Source organism: Rattus norvegicus, chromosome 9 (assembly GCF_021556685.1).
Source record: "Rattus norvegicus strain SHRSP/BbbUtx chromosome 9, alternate assembly SHRSP_T2T, whole genome shotgun sequence".
Classification (NCBI taxonomy): Eukaryota; Metazoa; Chordata; class Mammalia; order Rodentia; family Muridae; genus Rattus; species Rattus norvegicus.
The window spans coordinates 79,060,290-79,077,500 of record NC_141542.1 but is presented as its reverse complement, the minus strand read 5'-3'; the positions used below and the strand labels follow the sequence as shown (position 1 = coordinate 79,077,500).

Below are 17,211 nucleotides of genomic sequence, written 5' to 3'. Positions count from 1 at the left end.
GTCTCATAACGTATGGCAGCCCTCTGTGAGGAGGATATAGCATTTTCCCCTCATTCGCTGATGGACTTAGGGCTGAGCACCAGTCCTGGCCCTTGGTGGATGCTCCACACGTATTTGTTGCTTGCTTGACGATGCAACAATGCATCTTGGGAAAGTTATTTTCCTGAAGGCCATGTAGTAGAAGAGAATTGGACCCAGATCAGCCTCCACACCAGAAGTCATGGTTTAACATGCCAATAACATGTTAAGGACCCAAACTAAGCCACCTTATTTGTATACTATATAAGGAAGAAAGAGGGTGTGTCTAAGTAACAGGTTGGATTAGGGAAAAGAATGGTAGAGAGGTCTAGAATGAAGTCCCAATCTTGGGCAAGTTGCTCACATCCTCTGAGCTCACTTTCTAGCATTTTCATGAGGTGACTTTGTTAGCTCTGAATCACCATTCTACATGTGATTTCAAAGACAGTCTTTCCTATCCAACAACCCTGCTTTCTCATTACCTCTAGGCTCATGCTCTACATTCTCACCTCCAAAGCCATTCTTATTAGATGTTCACTGCTCCTTCTAAGCCACTGACACTTCCTCTCTAAGTTACCAATGACCTTTGAATGTCTACATTCTCTTTATAGTCTTCACTCTCTCGACCTCTGTGGACACAGTTATGCCACTGGCCACAGGATCCTGACATGTATCAGTCTCCACTGCACATACGCCATCACTCAGATTTCTGGAGCCTAAGTTGGACAGTTGCAGGATGCTTGTTGTCAGTTACTATCAACCAGTAAGTATCAACGTGAGACATGACCTGTTCGCTCACACAGTGACTTCGATGTGCTGTGCAGCCTCACTTTCCACCACTTTCCTTCCTGCTTACATGCTAGGCTCTGGGTATGTCTGAACTTCCTCTTTCTAGCAACTTGACCTTCTCACATAATTATTTTGTAAGAGAAAAGAGTTATCCTGTTGTACCTAATCAATGTTTAAGGATCCTTCCAGAACCAGCTCTACTATTACCTGCTTTAAGAGGCCTTTTGTGTGTAGCCTAAAGAAGGGTGGGGGGAAGCTTTCACTTCTAATTACAGACTAATACAATTCTCCATTTCCACATGTCTTGGGTTTCTTCTGATTAGGAAAGGAATTCCTCTCATCCTTATGGACATGTCATGATCACCCTTCAGTCTCCGCTAGAACTTCCTCCAGATATAGAACACAGTAGATGCCAAATAAATGCTTATTGAATGAAGAAAGATCAAACTGATGACTGGGTATGTGATATGCCCTTCACTTTAAAATATGGCAGGTTTAGAACTCAGAGTGTTTGCTTGGAGGCACTGCTTGGAAGACTATCTGAAGGAAACCTTAGACTTACACAAGCCCAGAATTTCACAGATACAGAGCAGTACAAGTGGTCATAACAGTAAGCATGGTGATAATAGCTATCGTTATCCACTGTTTACTGTGCATCAAGGCAAAAATCTGTTGCTTTAAGACTTTAAGGAAAAGGAACAGCACAGTCTTTAAATATAATTAAAGATAAGAGCGGAATCAAGACAATTCTGGGTAAAAAGAGTTACTCTTTGATCTGCTATCTAAAAATTTAACAGCTGTCTAAGCCTCTACAGAAGGCTGATTTGGAACATTTATTAACACAAAGAAACAAAGGCCAAAATTAAGACTCCATTACTCATATAGATGTCTGGGCTGGGCAGTAAATAACAAAAACAAACAAACAAACAAACAAACAAACCCGGCAACACTTTATAGTGGTTGTCTTTAACATTATCCAGTGAGATTTCTTTCCTGGTCTACCTACATGGGTAAAAATTAACTTAGAATACCATGTATATGTATGCCATGGTTTAGATCTATAAATTCCCCCTATTGATTCAGTATTGAAGGATTGGCCCCAGTACAGCTGTGTTTATAGCTGGGGCCACAGAGAGATGACACTTTTGTCAATGGGTTCATCTGTTGATAAGGTCACAGCAATTCAAAAGTTGAGTCCAATTTGAGGAAGTAATGGTCTGGGAACTTGGGTAATTTAGGAGGTAATGGGAAACATTTGTTATCCTTCTCCTCTCTGTGACCAAATGCCAGACAAGAAGCAGCGTAAGTGAGGGACAGTTTATTGTGGCTCACAGTTTGAGGATGCAGTCTATTATGATAAACAAACCATGACAGAAGAAATCAAAGCAGCTGGTTATGTTATCAGGAAGCAAAAAGAGAAAAAATTCTACTGATGATGCCTACTTCATGATGATAACCTGATGCAAAAAGTCCCTCATTGATAAGCTCATATTCAAGACCCTGTCAAGGTCACAAACAATATTAGCCAAAGGGCATGATTTTGTAGGGTTAATTATGTCCCTGGTCCTCTCCCTGTGACCTTCTCTGCCTCCTGCTGTCATCAGATGAGTAGTTTCCCCCAAACACATTCTCCTCATCACGATGTGGAGCCCAGAAAAGCTGGGCTGAGCAGCTATAGATGTCATGAACTGAGATCTGGAAAGCTGGGTGTGAACATAAATAAAGATGTCTTCTTTTTTGAGTTGTTAATTTCATGGACTTTGTTACAGAGATAGGAATTGGAACAATCCAAAGCCATAAAAATGTGAGTAAAATAAACTTTAGGTGACAAATATTGTAGGCATGATGAGTTCTGATTGTTTAGTATTCTTGGAGACCAAGAATACATGTGAACACATCAGGAAAATAAAAAGACCACACGAAAAGTAAAATCTGTTTTTGTGGTTTAATTCAGCCTGTGGGTTTGTTATAAATCTCTTCTTGCAGAATAGTTCACATTTATTCCCATGGAATTAGCATTGGGACACACCATCTTGGGAAGGTCTGAGAAATACAGTCTTGGGTGCTGGTGTTCTATCAGACATATGCAAAGTATATTGCTCTGAAGCTCTTTCTGACTTAGAGAAAGGAAGATTGACTATCCGTTAGCTTAGAATAGACTCAAGTATAGGATTATTATTTACATGATAAAATTCAACCCTATGTGAAGGCTGGAGAGAAAAAGGCCAACTCTTAATCAATCCTTGAAATTAGCAATTTACTTATGATGGCGTATCACACAGTCATAGGAATTTATATTTTCATTTTGTCCTAACAAAAAACTTGACCATCTTTCTTTAATATTATCAACCTGGAAACCTGACAGTAAGGATTAAAAATTGCTCCTCGCTTCCCACTTGGTTATTGGAAAGGTTCTGAAAGGTAATCAGTCTTGCGAAGCTACACTTTACAGTCTGCATAAAAATGCCATGATTTCCCTTCCTCTCCCCAACCTAATTGAAAGTGCATAATATCACCCAGCTGGGGAAATGTGTAAACGGTAAACATATGCAATATATCATGCTATCATACAAATGCTGGCTATTGCTAGGGACTGAGTGCTTGTCAGAACCCTAAGAAATCTGGAAAATGAGTCTTTTTCTTTCATCTAGAATGAGAGCTTCTCATACCTTCTTCCTTCACTTCACCCTCCAGATTCCAAGCAGTAGCCATCAGGTTAGAGCCAGGACCATCAACCGAGTCCCGGCATGACTCCAAGGTCATGAAGCTCCTTTAGAACAGCCTTGCCCAAGACAGGGCATTTGGGGGGGGGAGGGCAAGATGTGGGGTTGGAATTATCCTTCCTTGCTTCAGACAGATGCTCCCAATATCTCTTTTCCTTGCTGCTAAAGCCACAGGTCACCTCCTATCTTCTTCTACTTCATCAAACTCTAGGACCAAGATTATCTCATTTTCTGACCCTGCTCATCAGTGAATAGCTAGACAGTTTAGTTTTCCCAATCTTATTTTTCTCCATAGCTATCTATAGTCCTACTTCAATTACACCTACTCAGATGCCGTTTTCTCTTTCTGACTCCATACCTCCAGGTCCCTGCCATCTTCTTGTAGAAGTGTCTTACAATAGGGATCTTAGGGGAAAAAAGGACAATATTCCTTCAAAGCTTTCATTAGTTCTCTGCCACTGTGTTCTTGCGAAAATTGTTCTGTTGTACCATGTGCTGTACTGTCATTGTCCATTCATGTCACCTTATAACCAGCTATTGTTTTACTTTTGATGACTGATACCTTACTGGTAGGTCAAAGTGCAACACTTGTCTAGGGCACCATGTCATTGTGGTTTTAATAACTCGAAGGATGGATATGTTTTTATCTGCTTCAGCAGTAGAGATGATTTGAAACTTACTGAATTAAAACTGCATTCATCTTTCACTCAGTTATATTACCTGTCAGCTAGGGCTGGTGGATGATATGGCTTGTTGACCTTGGCATAGAGACCCTCTAAGTGGTCTGGAGACAGTGGGCGTCCATCCCTAGGGTAACCAAGTGTTCCAGCTCGAGGAGGAGATGGAGATCTAAAGACATTTGCTGATGTGCATGGTTCCCGAAAGTGGTTCACTCTGGCATAATTGGGGTCCATTTCATCGTCGTCTATATCGTGCACTGGTCCAGTCGCTACAGTGGCATAATCAACAAGGCCTCTCGCCTGCTTTTCTCTTAGCTCCTGATGTTTTGCTCCAATCCTGAAAAATATAGAAGAGGTAGCATAAACTAACATGAATTTCCTATGCTGATCAGATGAAGTAGTCTCCTGAATCTGCGTTAACTCTTGCTAGGCACTTAGCTGTCATTCTCTGTCTCCACAGGATCACACCAGGCAGAAATGCCAACAGCATAAGAGGATTAATTTTAAATCCATGACCTTTATTTGTCACAGAGTCTTCACTTTGATAGCAATGCTATAGGTATTTTGACGTATCTCTACTGATGATAGGGCAGATAGAAGTTCTTCCTACAAAGGAGCTCTGCTTGTGGCAATAGTACACCTCAAAAGAGATATACATAAAAGCCATTCTTGGGACACGGCCCGATGGGAATGAGCCCATCAGAGTCTCACACTTTACTATGACTTCATTCTTTAGTACTCCAGAGTCTCAGTGTATTCTCCTAAAGAAGAATTTGAAAAAATTAAGTGAGGTATGAAGAAGACATATAGAAAAAGTCTGGTCATTAAAAACTGCAGAATTGAGGGTAATTTATAAAAGACTCCAAGTCTTTTTGTTTGTTTGTTTGTTGTTGTTACACAAATGGGGTTCACTGTGCCTCATTGTATAAGGGCTAGGGGCAGAGTAGAATAATGAAGAAATTAATAGGCTTGTGACAGAGATGAATTGGCACATATAAGTGGATTAAATACCATTAGTGGCAGAACTCCATAGCCAAAGCTTTAAGCGATAATACAGTGTTACTGCTAGCCAGTGACAAGATGGAAGCCCCTGGGGATGCAGCACACAATATATCTAGGTGGATTCTATACTCACCTGAATTCTGAGAATTTACCAAGAGAGCTTAGCTCGGCCCTCCTCCACTCCCTTCATACACAAAGATAGAAAGCTCACTAGGGTGTTTTATCGGACAGTGGTACTGTGCGTGCTTTCAGGAGACCCTTGAGCCTTTCACCCTTGAGGATATAAGATGGAAAGTGGCTGGGATGAGAGAGTAAGACGGTCCTGAGTCAGGTGTCCAAAGCCATGCTTAGGAAGAAGGGATTCGAAGCTGAAGTTCAGGACTCAGAAGATAGAGAGTTACGGCTGGCAGTGAAAGTTCCATGTTTGTCTGGAGACACAGACAGGAGGCCTGGATCAATTCTAAACAGAACATAAAGGCTCCCAGCAACATCTCTTCAAACAAAGACAGTTGTTTTTTGAATGTGGCAGCTATTTTCCTTTTCCAAACATCAAACCCTTTGTCAAACTCTTCAGAAGCCACAATCTTTCAAAGTTCTTTATTTTTAACTTGTGACAAACACTGTCCTAGTGTTTGTATTTTAGGTCTGCTTGTTTTTTTAGTAGAAAGGAGAAGAAATTGAGCAAGGGAAAGAAAAAGCATCAAAATAAGACAGTTAGGAGGTGGCATAAAATAAGGAAGCAGCATCTCTGGGTCAAACAGATGAAAATAAATGTCAGGATACATTATTGTATATCTGCTGTGACTAGGCTAAAAATGTACCTGACATATAAATAATCGGGAGGATTTATAGTTTTGCACAAGGCAGTCCTTAGGGGATTCCGAATTAAGATGAAAAGAAGAGTACACAGTAGGGTACCCATTAAGGGGCCGTCCCCTTTCAATGCACGTTGGTCCCAGACTCATGGATGCTTGTTTTGAATAATTTTTGAAGAAGAAAACCTGCTCTACTGAAATTTGAGACTCGGCCTACTGAGGAGAATGTTAGGATTTATTCTTCTTTTCCAATGGATGGTACAGACGGTTTATCAGAGAGCGTTTCCTGTACTACAAGGCTAGGGATGGGTCTCCGTTGTAAATAAGGCAAAAGACATTGGGGAAGGTCAAAGGGTGCGGCTGTATGTTTCCTCTCTTCTTCTTCCTCACAAGTGAGATGCTTGGACAGAAATCAGTTAGTAGACAAACGAATACCTCCTGGCTGCCACATGGGACTACACTGTGTGTTAATGGAAGAGGGAAACATCAAGCCTGGGTTTTCTAAAATAGCAGGAACACAACGCTGGAATCTGTGTTTCATTTCATCTCTTCATTCTTTGAAGGTTTCCCATTAATTAAGCTTGCTAAGTGTATAGAGAGTTTTAGATGAAGAAGTTCTCCATGTATGCCAAGCAGTGCTGGAGCTTGTATTTTTCTCTGCTCAAACAAAACCGAATTCTTCCTCTATCTTCTCTGCACTACTGAGGGTTGCGGTAACTAATTTCATATTAATCACTCAGTAGGTGAAATAGTAATTTCTCTGTACCATCATCATTATGCCATATATCAGGGTCCCTCCATGCGGGGGAGGACAAGGCAGTCTTAGAAAGGGGGTGCATAGAAGACAAAGAGACTCTCTCAAGATAATATCAAAGAAAAATATTTCATTTTCTTGCTCTGACCCACGTCCACCCGTGCAGCTTGAAAATTCTAATTGTTTCTACCATGGGGCCTCCTTACCACTGGAAACGGAACCCGTTAAAACAGCTGATTTTCAGGATAGCTGAACAACCTTCTCCGTCCACAGCACCACTTGCTTCCCCATTCTCCTGAGCACACTACCTTCGAATTATTGAAACCTCTCTTTTCTCTCTTTGAAAATAGCAGTGTCTCCTCTCTCGGTTACATCTCATGGATGTCCCTTTTTATTTCCATTTCCTTGGCAACAGTGTGTAATATTCATGTTTTATATTCCTCAGATCTGCTGCCTAATGTGGTAACCATTTCCTGTGTGTGGCCCTATAAATTTAAATTTGAATTAATCAAAATAAAACAAAAACAGTTTTCAGTCTTATAAATGTATTCAAGTGATTAAGAGCTACATGTAGCCAGTGCCTTCTGTCCTGACAATGAAGATGTGGACAAATTCCACAACTCCAGAAAGTTTTATTGAAGTATATTAGTCTGATTTATTCAAGGAGATTTCAGTATGTTGCCATATCCCACTTGTCTTAGGGTTTTACTGCTGTGATAAAATTCCATGACTCGAAGCAATTTGGGGAGAAAAGGGTTTTTCTTTGTTAGTTGTTTGTTCCGTCTTGTTACGTTATGTTATGGTATGTTATTTAATTTATAGCTTATAGCCTGTCATCTAGGGAAGTTAAGGCAGGGACCTGGAGGCAGGAGCTGAAGCAGAGGCCATAGGGAGAGTGCTGCTTATTGGCTAATTCTTCTTGGTTTGCTCAGTTTGCTTTCTTATAGCATCCAAGATCACCACTAGTCCTTCCCATATCACACGTCAATTAAGAAAATGGACCATGGGCTGGCCCACAGGCCAACTGGTGGGGGCGTTTTTTTAGTTAAAGCTTCCTCTTACAAAAATAGCTCTAGTTTTTGTCAAGGTGACATAGAACCCCAAAAGGCTGCTACAACAGTGTCCTTCAGTCTTTTTACTGCGTTCTCAGTCAGATCTGGGATCTCTGATGGGTTATAATAAATGACTGAGTGAAAGTATGGCTAACTCACTCACTATTCTCACTGAAACATCACATCAAGGATGTAGGGAAGAAAATTAGTCTGCAGTGGCATTAGAAATGGCTACAATCCCATGGCCTGCAATGAAGTCGAGGCTCAGCCTAAAGCAGGGATTATGCCAAGAGTTAATGCATGTTCACATTTCTAGCTGGACACACATTTCCCTGAGGTAACGGAGAAAGTCTGAAGAAGCATAGTCAGCATGACTTTCTTTAGTGAAAGAGATTCTGAGGATAGGAATGGACCCTGGCATTAAGGATAAATTCTTAGGAAGTTCCAACCTCAGAGTGAGGAATCACAGTTGGGAGAGCTGAATGCCCTGTGAGTAGTCACCTGTCTATGAGGAACTTTCATGGAGACAAAGTAGGGAGAAAACGAGAAGGAAGGTGGAGTAAATCCAGACTCATCAGAACAAAAGCAAGCACTGGGGCAAGCTCATCTAGAAGCAAGTCCATCTGCAGAGAGGATAACCTGCCCCCCCCCTGCCCCCAGACTGAAGATCTTAGAAAATAAACTCCCAGGACAGTTTCACAGCAAAGTGCAAAAGGAAGTTATTTTAGGAAAACACATAGAATTGAAGCTACTGCTGACCTTACATTAATATTCTCGTGTCGTTTAAAACGACATTTTAACATACATTCCAATTTAAATTTCAAGCATTTTCAGGTTGTGAAGTATATTTAATTAGTCACAGAAATATTTCTCCTAGCAAAGATCCACCCCTAAAATGTTTCAGAACAGCCATCAATATTCCCCAGAATAACGGTATTCCAATTCTAAAAGGAGGTTAGATATCAGTAGACATGTGTGCATAAGAGATACTTCTAAATTACACACAGACATTCCTGTATGGAATTGCCTAGCAGGATATATAAAATAGTCATATTGTGGTTATTTCTAGAAATGCATCTTAAAATGCTGCCTTTCTAGATTATGTGTATTCGAATTTTTATATATATTTATAACTTAATTACTTTGAATATAAAAAAACAAATCTAACCACTACATTACAATGCATCAAAACTTAAAACTAAAAACATGAGAATACTTTTTGCCCCAGTAGAACCTGTTTATTTTTACAAACTGCACAATTTGTGATTCCCTGTCAGCTCAGTTATGACAAATTAGTATTTGCTGAAGTTGGGTTTGGTTCCCTCAACTCAACTACTTCTACCAGGAGTCCTCAATCTCCATCAGTCAAAGACTGAACGAGGACTGCACTTGTCAACCATAGTCCAACAGTGGCCTCCATGTTTTCTTGTCTTCAACATGTAGGTTTGATAAACTCTGCATTTAGCTGAATTATCATACAGTTACAAAGTTCTTTAATGTATTAATTTCTGTGTAGATTTCTGTACATTTGTTCATTTCATAATAAAAGTTGAAAGTTTTATTGAATGAACAAGCATAATAGCATTTATTCAGCCCAATTTTGTGAGCACTTTACTGTATAAGCCTTGTAGACTTTTGCTCATGACTGCTACTAAATGGCTTCCTTTCGTAGAGGAGTGGTGGGTGGATTGTACAAACAAGTCTGTTTCCATGTGCTGTGTTTATGCTCTAGCATGCCCTCTCTTCTGACTGGAGGACATTACCCCATCTCCACATGTTGGAATAAGACTGTAAAAGCAAAACATAATGAGCACCTTCTACTGGTTCAGTCTTGACACGCCACCCCTAACGGGAGTAGAGATTACCTCAGTGTGTCCAGAGAGTTTCTTTTCTGCTAATTCTTGTCTGCTTATGCATTCAGTATCTGTTGTGATTACACAGTGTATTAGAAAGAAGAACAGAGCCAAATATGGTCCCTGGTTCACCTACATGGAAGATATAAGTGTAAGAAAGAGACTAGGATTCAGTAGCAAAGAAAGCTACCGTGTATACATGGGGAAAGCATGTCCTGCTTAGGGACTGCAGGCAAGAATCATATGGGCAGGGTCATGTGGCCTGAGTTTTGAGGGAACTTGATATAAATTATGGAAATGTGTTAGGTGCTTTAATTAGAGGGAGGGACACATATGAATGGGCAAAGATGTGCAGTATTTACTCAATAGTTGGCTACAAATGTGATGTGGAAACTTATTCTTTTGAGCAATTGCTCTCTACAAAATAAAAGAGTGTGGGCAAATAAGATTTATCTAACATCTATGCTTAGTATTTAAAAATATGTTGGTAAACTTAAATATTCTTCTTAATTTTTATTTTTAACCTTTTATTTTTTATTATAAAATAAAACAAAGATATAGACATTTTAGAAAACAAAGCCTCAGATAAAACATTCTTATTGAGAAACAACATTTGTAAGTTACTAGTTCTTTTTCTGTCAGTAGAGAAGAGAGGCCTACATAGCTCTGGGTTGAGCTGCTCTAAGTCTAAGTGCATGGCATGGGTTTTGATGTGGGCTCCCCTGGGTGCATCATTTCAGGCAATGGTGGTAGGAAAATGTGCCAGAGAGACCACATGTAGAAATGGGAGGCCAGAAAGACTGGAGTTTCACAATTTCTTCTAAGGTTATGACCCCATTTTCCTTAGGGACTCAGTCCCTTAGGGATCCACCATACCATGCTGCCACGCCGAGGACTGAATATCCAACACATGAAATTTTGAGAGACACACACAACCAAGCAGCAGTCTCGTGTGCTCGCCCCTCACCACAGCCACGTCTGTATCACTTCTGCATCCCTTTCCCCTACTGGAAGAGTCCTACTATTTAAAAAGCAGTCGAGAAAAGCTGAGTGTCCTGTGACAAGGCTGGCTTCATGCTGCTCCTCTATTGCTGTAGCTGAATCAAGCCTACATATTAAAAGCTCATTCTGACTGATTCTTATTAGATCCTACATTATAAACGTCTTAGGTAGTTTTCATTGCTCTAATGAGACACCATGAGCAAAGAGGCTTATAGAAGAGAGTTTGTTGGGGCTCACTTAGCGTTTCAGACGGTGGCAGCCGGCAGACTTGATAGAGCAATAGTTGGGAGCTTAAATGTTGAAACAACACTCTGAGACCAAGAGGAGAGAGAGAGAGAGAGAGAGAGAGAGAGAGAGAGAGAGAGAGAGAGAGAGAGAGAGAGAGAGAGAGAGAGAGAGAGAACGAATGAACCGGGAAAAGTAGGGTTTGACATCCCTCCTCCAACAAGGCAACACCTTCCTAAACAGGTTCCACCAACTGGGGACCAAGCACTCAAACATATGAACCTATTGTGGTCCACTCTCACTCAAACTACCACACTATGTAACTGAATATTTAATCTACTAAGACACTCAGACTTAATAAAGACCCACGCAGGCCTTACACCAAGGCTTCTGAAGGATGTGTATTCCTCGAGAGGAATGCATTGGGGCAGCATTTCTTGAGTGAGTAAAAATATGTTTTCTATCAACTTTTTTCTAAAGGCTTTTTACCAGACTGAATTATTGGCTTGTCCTCCTTCCCTCAGTATAAACATGTGGCTCCACTTGTGTGCGACAGCGAGACTGCTAGAACGCAGGATGATAACCCAGGCTTTTCCTTCATAACCGACTCACAAACAACTTGCTCTTCCTGCTTCCTGAGTTGAAATATTTTATTCTCTCCTTTACTTCCCAATTGTACTAGGAAGACTGTTCTATTTTAATATGCTCTTCAACATATATTTTAATATTATGACATTTCCAGGAATTATTTACCGCTATCATAGGAGTTGAATACCAAAATCAATTATATTTATATATACTAAATGTGAAAAATTGATAAGATAACAATGACACTGAAGATAACTCAGCATTGTTACAATGTCAATTCCTGAAGCTTTTGTTATAGAAAGTTCACCTCTCAACTGTCTGCATTGCTAAGGGAGCAAACTGAAGTCCATTGGGCAGTTTTGCGGTCACCTTTTTATTCAATCATGAATGAGTTTGCTGAGTTGTCTAATGACAAGTTGTAAAATGCTTGTTGGGAAGGCCTGCTTTTTCTTTATATTTATCACCTAGATCTTCTATAAGAAAATCTTGCCCTCAACTGTGCTTGGGTTTTGATTTTAGGAAGCTCTCCTCATGCAGGCAAATCAGTATAAATGCTCAATTCTTTCTTTCTTTTTTTTAAATTGCTGATTTCCAGATTAAGGTGTTAGTGACTGAGATACTTCTAATGGGGACAAATAAGTTATTAGAGATTTTTTTTTGTTTTGATTCTTCTGTCCTAAGGGCTGTGAAATTATTTTATTTACGTCCATAAACATGATGTGTTTAGGTTTTATCCTGGGCATCCCTTACTCCCTGTGGTCCACGGGTTGCCCAGAGTTAACAGAAATGTCTCTGTATCAAATGCTTTGTCCTTGCGTCTGGACCCATTTACTTTCGATAGCTTCTTTGCTGCTATCTGGCACGCAGGTAACCTCAGGTCCATACCAAACTTCTGGTCTTATTTGGAAGAAGTTGTTACCTATGTGCTTTTATTTATTTATTTATTTATTTTTTGTAACTAATGGTGGATGATTCAACAGTCTGGGTTCAGGTTTGCTGACTGCCTAGTTTTCTATGGCTGGAGCTGGGAAGTTTATATTTCTTTTTATTTATTGTTATCATTTTCTAGAGCAAGCATACAAAGTGATGAGGAACTAATGACATTTTCATATGTGTATTGCCCTCTGCTTTGTCTATGTTCACCACTCAACAGATTTAGATTTTATTGACATATTCTTAATTCAATGAGATCAGGAAAAAATATATGTGTGTGTGTGTGTGTGTGTGTGTGTGTGTGGGTGTGTGTGTATACTGCCTACTGTTGAGATGATAGGATATTAATTCAATGAGATCAGGAATATATATATGTGTGTATATATATGTGTGTGTGTGTGTGTTTATATACAATGTCTACTGTTGAGATGATAGGATATTAATTTTTAATTCTTCCTCTCAATATTCCCTTTAAGTTCCCTTTATAACCTTTTCCTCCTCCCAAATAGGTTAGTTTCTACATTCATGTCAAATAATTACATATATATGCATACATATGCACAGGTGTGTTTCATTATTATTAAGCCTAGTTTATATATACAAGAGAGAGCATGTGATGAGTTTCAGAGTCTCGCTTATTTTACTTAACATGATTATCTCCACTTCAATCTATTTCCTTGCAAGTGACATGATTTCATAAGGCTGAGTAAATATCCATCATGTATACATGGCATACTTTATTCATTCATCTGGTGATGTACATCTAAGCCAGTTCCACTACTTAGTTATTGTGAGTAGTTCTGCTATAAATATGTATATGCGAGTATCTCTCTTGCTGTGCTGATTTAGATCTCTGTGAGTGTAGACCCAAGAGTGGGATGTCACTTGATCATATGATCGATCTATTTTTAGTTTTGTGAGGCATCTTCGTACCAGTTTCTATTGTGTCTGAAAGCACACAGTTTTGAAAAATCTTCATATTTGAGTTGATAATTCTGATCCAAAATTAATAGTAGAGAAATATTAACTGTAAATAAATACCTACATATTCTTTTAAAAATAAAATAGCTTGATTATTTATATTGATAAAATTATATTTGTATTACAATATAGGCAAATTTAAATAGATATACGTTGTTTAAAATAATAACACATCTTTCTCAATCTAAAATTACAGTGTTAGATGGGCTGGCTTATCAATATCAGAAGTGTAATTCCCATAGGTCTGCAGGTTTCAGTTGGAAATCTGGGTGCTAGCAAGGTCAGGGGATGATCCTGCTTGCAGATGGAGCCTCCTGTCCTATTACTGTGTCCCGTATCTTACAGAAAAGGTAAGGTAGTTTCACTGTTTCTTCTAAGGCGACTGATCTAATTTTTTAATGTTTTTTTCCCTTATAACACAGTCATCTCTCCAGAGTCCCACCCCTATTAATATCATATTAGCAATTAGGTTTCAGTATATGAATGGGGGTATGTGCTCAAACATTACCACTAGGCCATTAAAACTTACGGTGTTGTCTTGGTCCTATTTTCTGTTAGCCTACCATGCTGTGTGTGTATAGTCAAAACTGTTTCTAATATCACTCAATTCCTTTTCCTACGTGGTTAGGCAACCAATTTGTTCTAGGTAGATTATTCGATTTGGCTTGCTTTTAATTTTTAAGAGATCTTTTTTTCTTTTCCTCTGACTTTTATTTCTAAGTATGTAAAACATGCATATCTGCTTATTCAGCATTTGTGTGTATGTGTGCATGTATGTATGTAAGTACATATGTATGTATGTGCATGGAAGATGATATTTCATATCTTTTATCATACTTCACTTCTGAGACAGGGCCTTACCATGTACCCCTGGCTGTCCTGGAAGTCACTATGTAGACCAGACTGATCTTGAACTCAGAGCACCTGCCTCGGTCTCCTCAGTGCTGGCATTAAAGGCATGCCCCTCCAGGCCCATTCACCTTACTTTCTGAGACCTGGTCTCTCGCTGAACCTGGAGCTAACTGAACTTAGGTCCTCATGTTTGTACAGCAAGCACTTTGCCCACTGAGCCCTCTCCCCAGCCTCAAATGTATTATTTTTCTAAATTAAAAAAAATAACAAAATAACTTGTGCAGCTATCATTATCTATCTTGTCTCTCCAGAATAATGTAACCATACTTGTGTTTAAGTTTAAGTTGTGTTTGTATATTTACATCCTGCCTTTTTTTATATAAAAGCTGGGATACAATATAGTTCTACACTTTGCTTTTTTACATAGATATTCAGAAGAGTACTTCATTTGGGCCAATGAAAATTTGTTTCTTTAAAACAAAAATTTTATAATAGTCCACATGTGGTTCTGCCTTTGCTTATTTAACGAGTCATACATTCTTGGTTATGTGGGTATATGTAGTGTTTTTGCTAGTACAGACATACCTCAGAGATACTGTGGGTTCATTTTCTGACCACAGCAGTAAATAAAAAAAAATCACCATAAAGTGACTCATGAAGTCTCTTGCTTTCCAGTGCATATAAAAGTTATGTTTATACTGTGATGTAGTCTACTCTGTGTACAGTAGCATTTTCTCTAAAAATCCTCTTTGCTAAAAATGCTAATGACCACAGAACTGTTAGATAAATCCTACCAGTATACTTGCTCTAACCAAGTTGCCACAAAACTTCAGTTTGCAAAATAACAATGCAGTATTTGCAGAGCACAGTAAGGCCAAGCGCCACGACAATAAGTCTGCCTGAGCAAATGATGCCATGAGGGAAAATCCTGTGCAAAAGCCAGTCTGTGTTTCCCCTACCACAGCTTCGGGATGAGTTCAAAGAAGGATTGCTGGGTTAACACACGTATACTTTTTTCTAGATTGCAATAAGTTTCCTTCCACAGTTCTCTGCTTTGCATTGCCACCTGCATTGTAAGAGGACAGCTGTTTCTCTGGTCTCATCATCAGAGCACATCGTCGAACTCTGTGAAATTTGATAAGCCAGGTGAGAAGTCAGGTTTCCGTGAGGTTTTAATTAGCTTGACTCTTATTATGTGATGCTGAGTATCTTTTCATATATTTAGGGGCCATTTTCATTTCCTCTTCCGTGAGCTGTCCGTATCCTTGGCTGATTTTTCCATCAGATTACTAGGCATTTTCCCTTTTGATTTTTCAAAGAGCTTTGTGTAATAGTGTTATGAATACATTGTGATCCAAGTCCCCTATTTTTTTTTCTTTTCTGTGTCTCCCATTTGCCTTTTATGACTTGAGCTAAAACTTCGCCAAATGATATCCCTCATTCAGACCTGCCCTTCTATACCTTCATAGGACTTCAGCGCTTTCAAACTATTCCTGGTTAACGTCCTGAGGCGCAGGTTTGACAGTCTGACCAGTGCAAAGGAGTTTTAGGGGTGACATTTTCTTTGCTGCTATTGTGTGAGGGTAAGCAGCGGAGTGGAGAGGAGCAGAGAGGAGGCGAGCTGGCTTGCTACCCACAGCGGAGACAGAACTAGAGGTCAGGAAAAGCTTGCAGGGGAGGGACATGGGCAAGCAGTAGAGCCATGAAAAGAAACTGTAAAGTACCTGCAGCTCTGCTTTCCCTTCTGACAGCGGGATAATTTGTTTGGTATCATCTTCTCTCACAATAGAGGCTGCAATTAGGTCACAACAATTATCCTTTCTTCTACAGAACACACCAGGTTTCTTCAGCTTTCCCTTATCAATATGGGTTCAAAGCCGCAAGCTATAGCCTGGTCAAGAATTGCAGCTTTTGATTATTATTATTATTAAAATTATTATTATACTGGCCAGCAAATGCACTTTGTGATCAATGTTTTATCTTTTGCACAGAGCTGCTTTAATGGCATTACCTTTTCACTGTTTTCTCAGTCCTACCAGGACCTCCATAATTATTTTCTAAATGATCTTCTTTTGTACCATTCATTTCTCTTGCTAGCCTAAACTAGACTCAATATGATTAAATATCTCAATTGATTACCCTTCTTATAATAAATAAATAAATATGTTCTGTAAAGATACTTAATGTTTTGATAATAGTGAAATGCAAATTAATTAACATAGTAAACAGTTTCTCATACACAGATCTTTCCATCACGGTTTTCCTTTGCACATATAAACAACACATTGAATTCTTCCTGCTTTGCGAAATCTATTGTGTGGATACCATTTGTGGGGGATGGATAGAGGAGGCATATATGCATACGTGCATGTACATGCATGTGGGGAGGCCAGAGGATGGCAGGGTGTTCTTCTCTATCACTGTGTATCTCATTTATTTGAAACAGAGTCCTTTGCTGAACCTGGAGCTATCCTAGTGACCAGCAAACATCAGCTGTCCTCTGGTCTCTGTTCCACACAATGCTGGGATTGCAGGTCTGTGCATGGCCATGTCTGACTTTAAGACATTCTAGAGATTCAAGCTCAGGTCCTCAAGCTTTCACACTGAGTGCCACTGATGTCACATGATGTCAGCTCCAGATATTATTCTTAAAATATCTCAGGGTTCCCAAAGTTCACAAAGCTGAGGACATACCCCCAACCCTCGCAATTGTAAAATGGTCATGAAACCAGGCAAAACAAACATTTGAGAAGCTGATCAAGTCAGACATGACCTGAAAACATTCTAAGTCACAAGGGTCTAAGTTATTTAACTGGTTCTTTGCCCGGCTGAGTTAACAGAAAGGATTTCTAGATCCCAGATGGCCTAGCCAAATTTCCCATGGGGAATGTTGTTATCTAGCTGATAGAGCCAATAGCATATTCTACAATCATGATTGACAGTC

The 17,211-nt window shown here is 39.5% G+C and overlaps 1 protein-coding gene across 1 annotated transcript in view; it reads right to left on the bottom strand.

Moving 5' to 3' along the window:
* Pard3b (par-3 family cell polarity regulator beta) overlaps positions 1-17,211 on the bottom strand; it is a 1,028,371-nt gene that overhangs the window by 151,971 nt on the left and 859,189 nt on the right. The window contains 1 exon segment of the mRNA NM_001191808.3: positions 4,251-4,547. Coding sequence (NP_001178737.1) covers positions 4,251-4,547 — 297 coding nt within the window.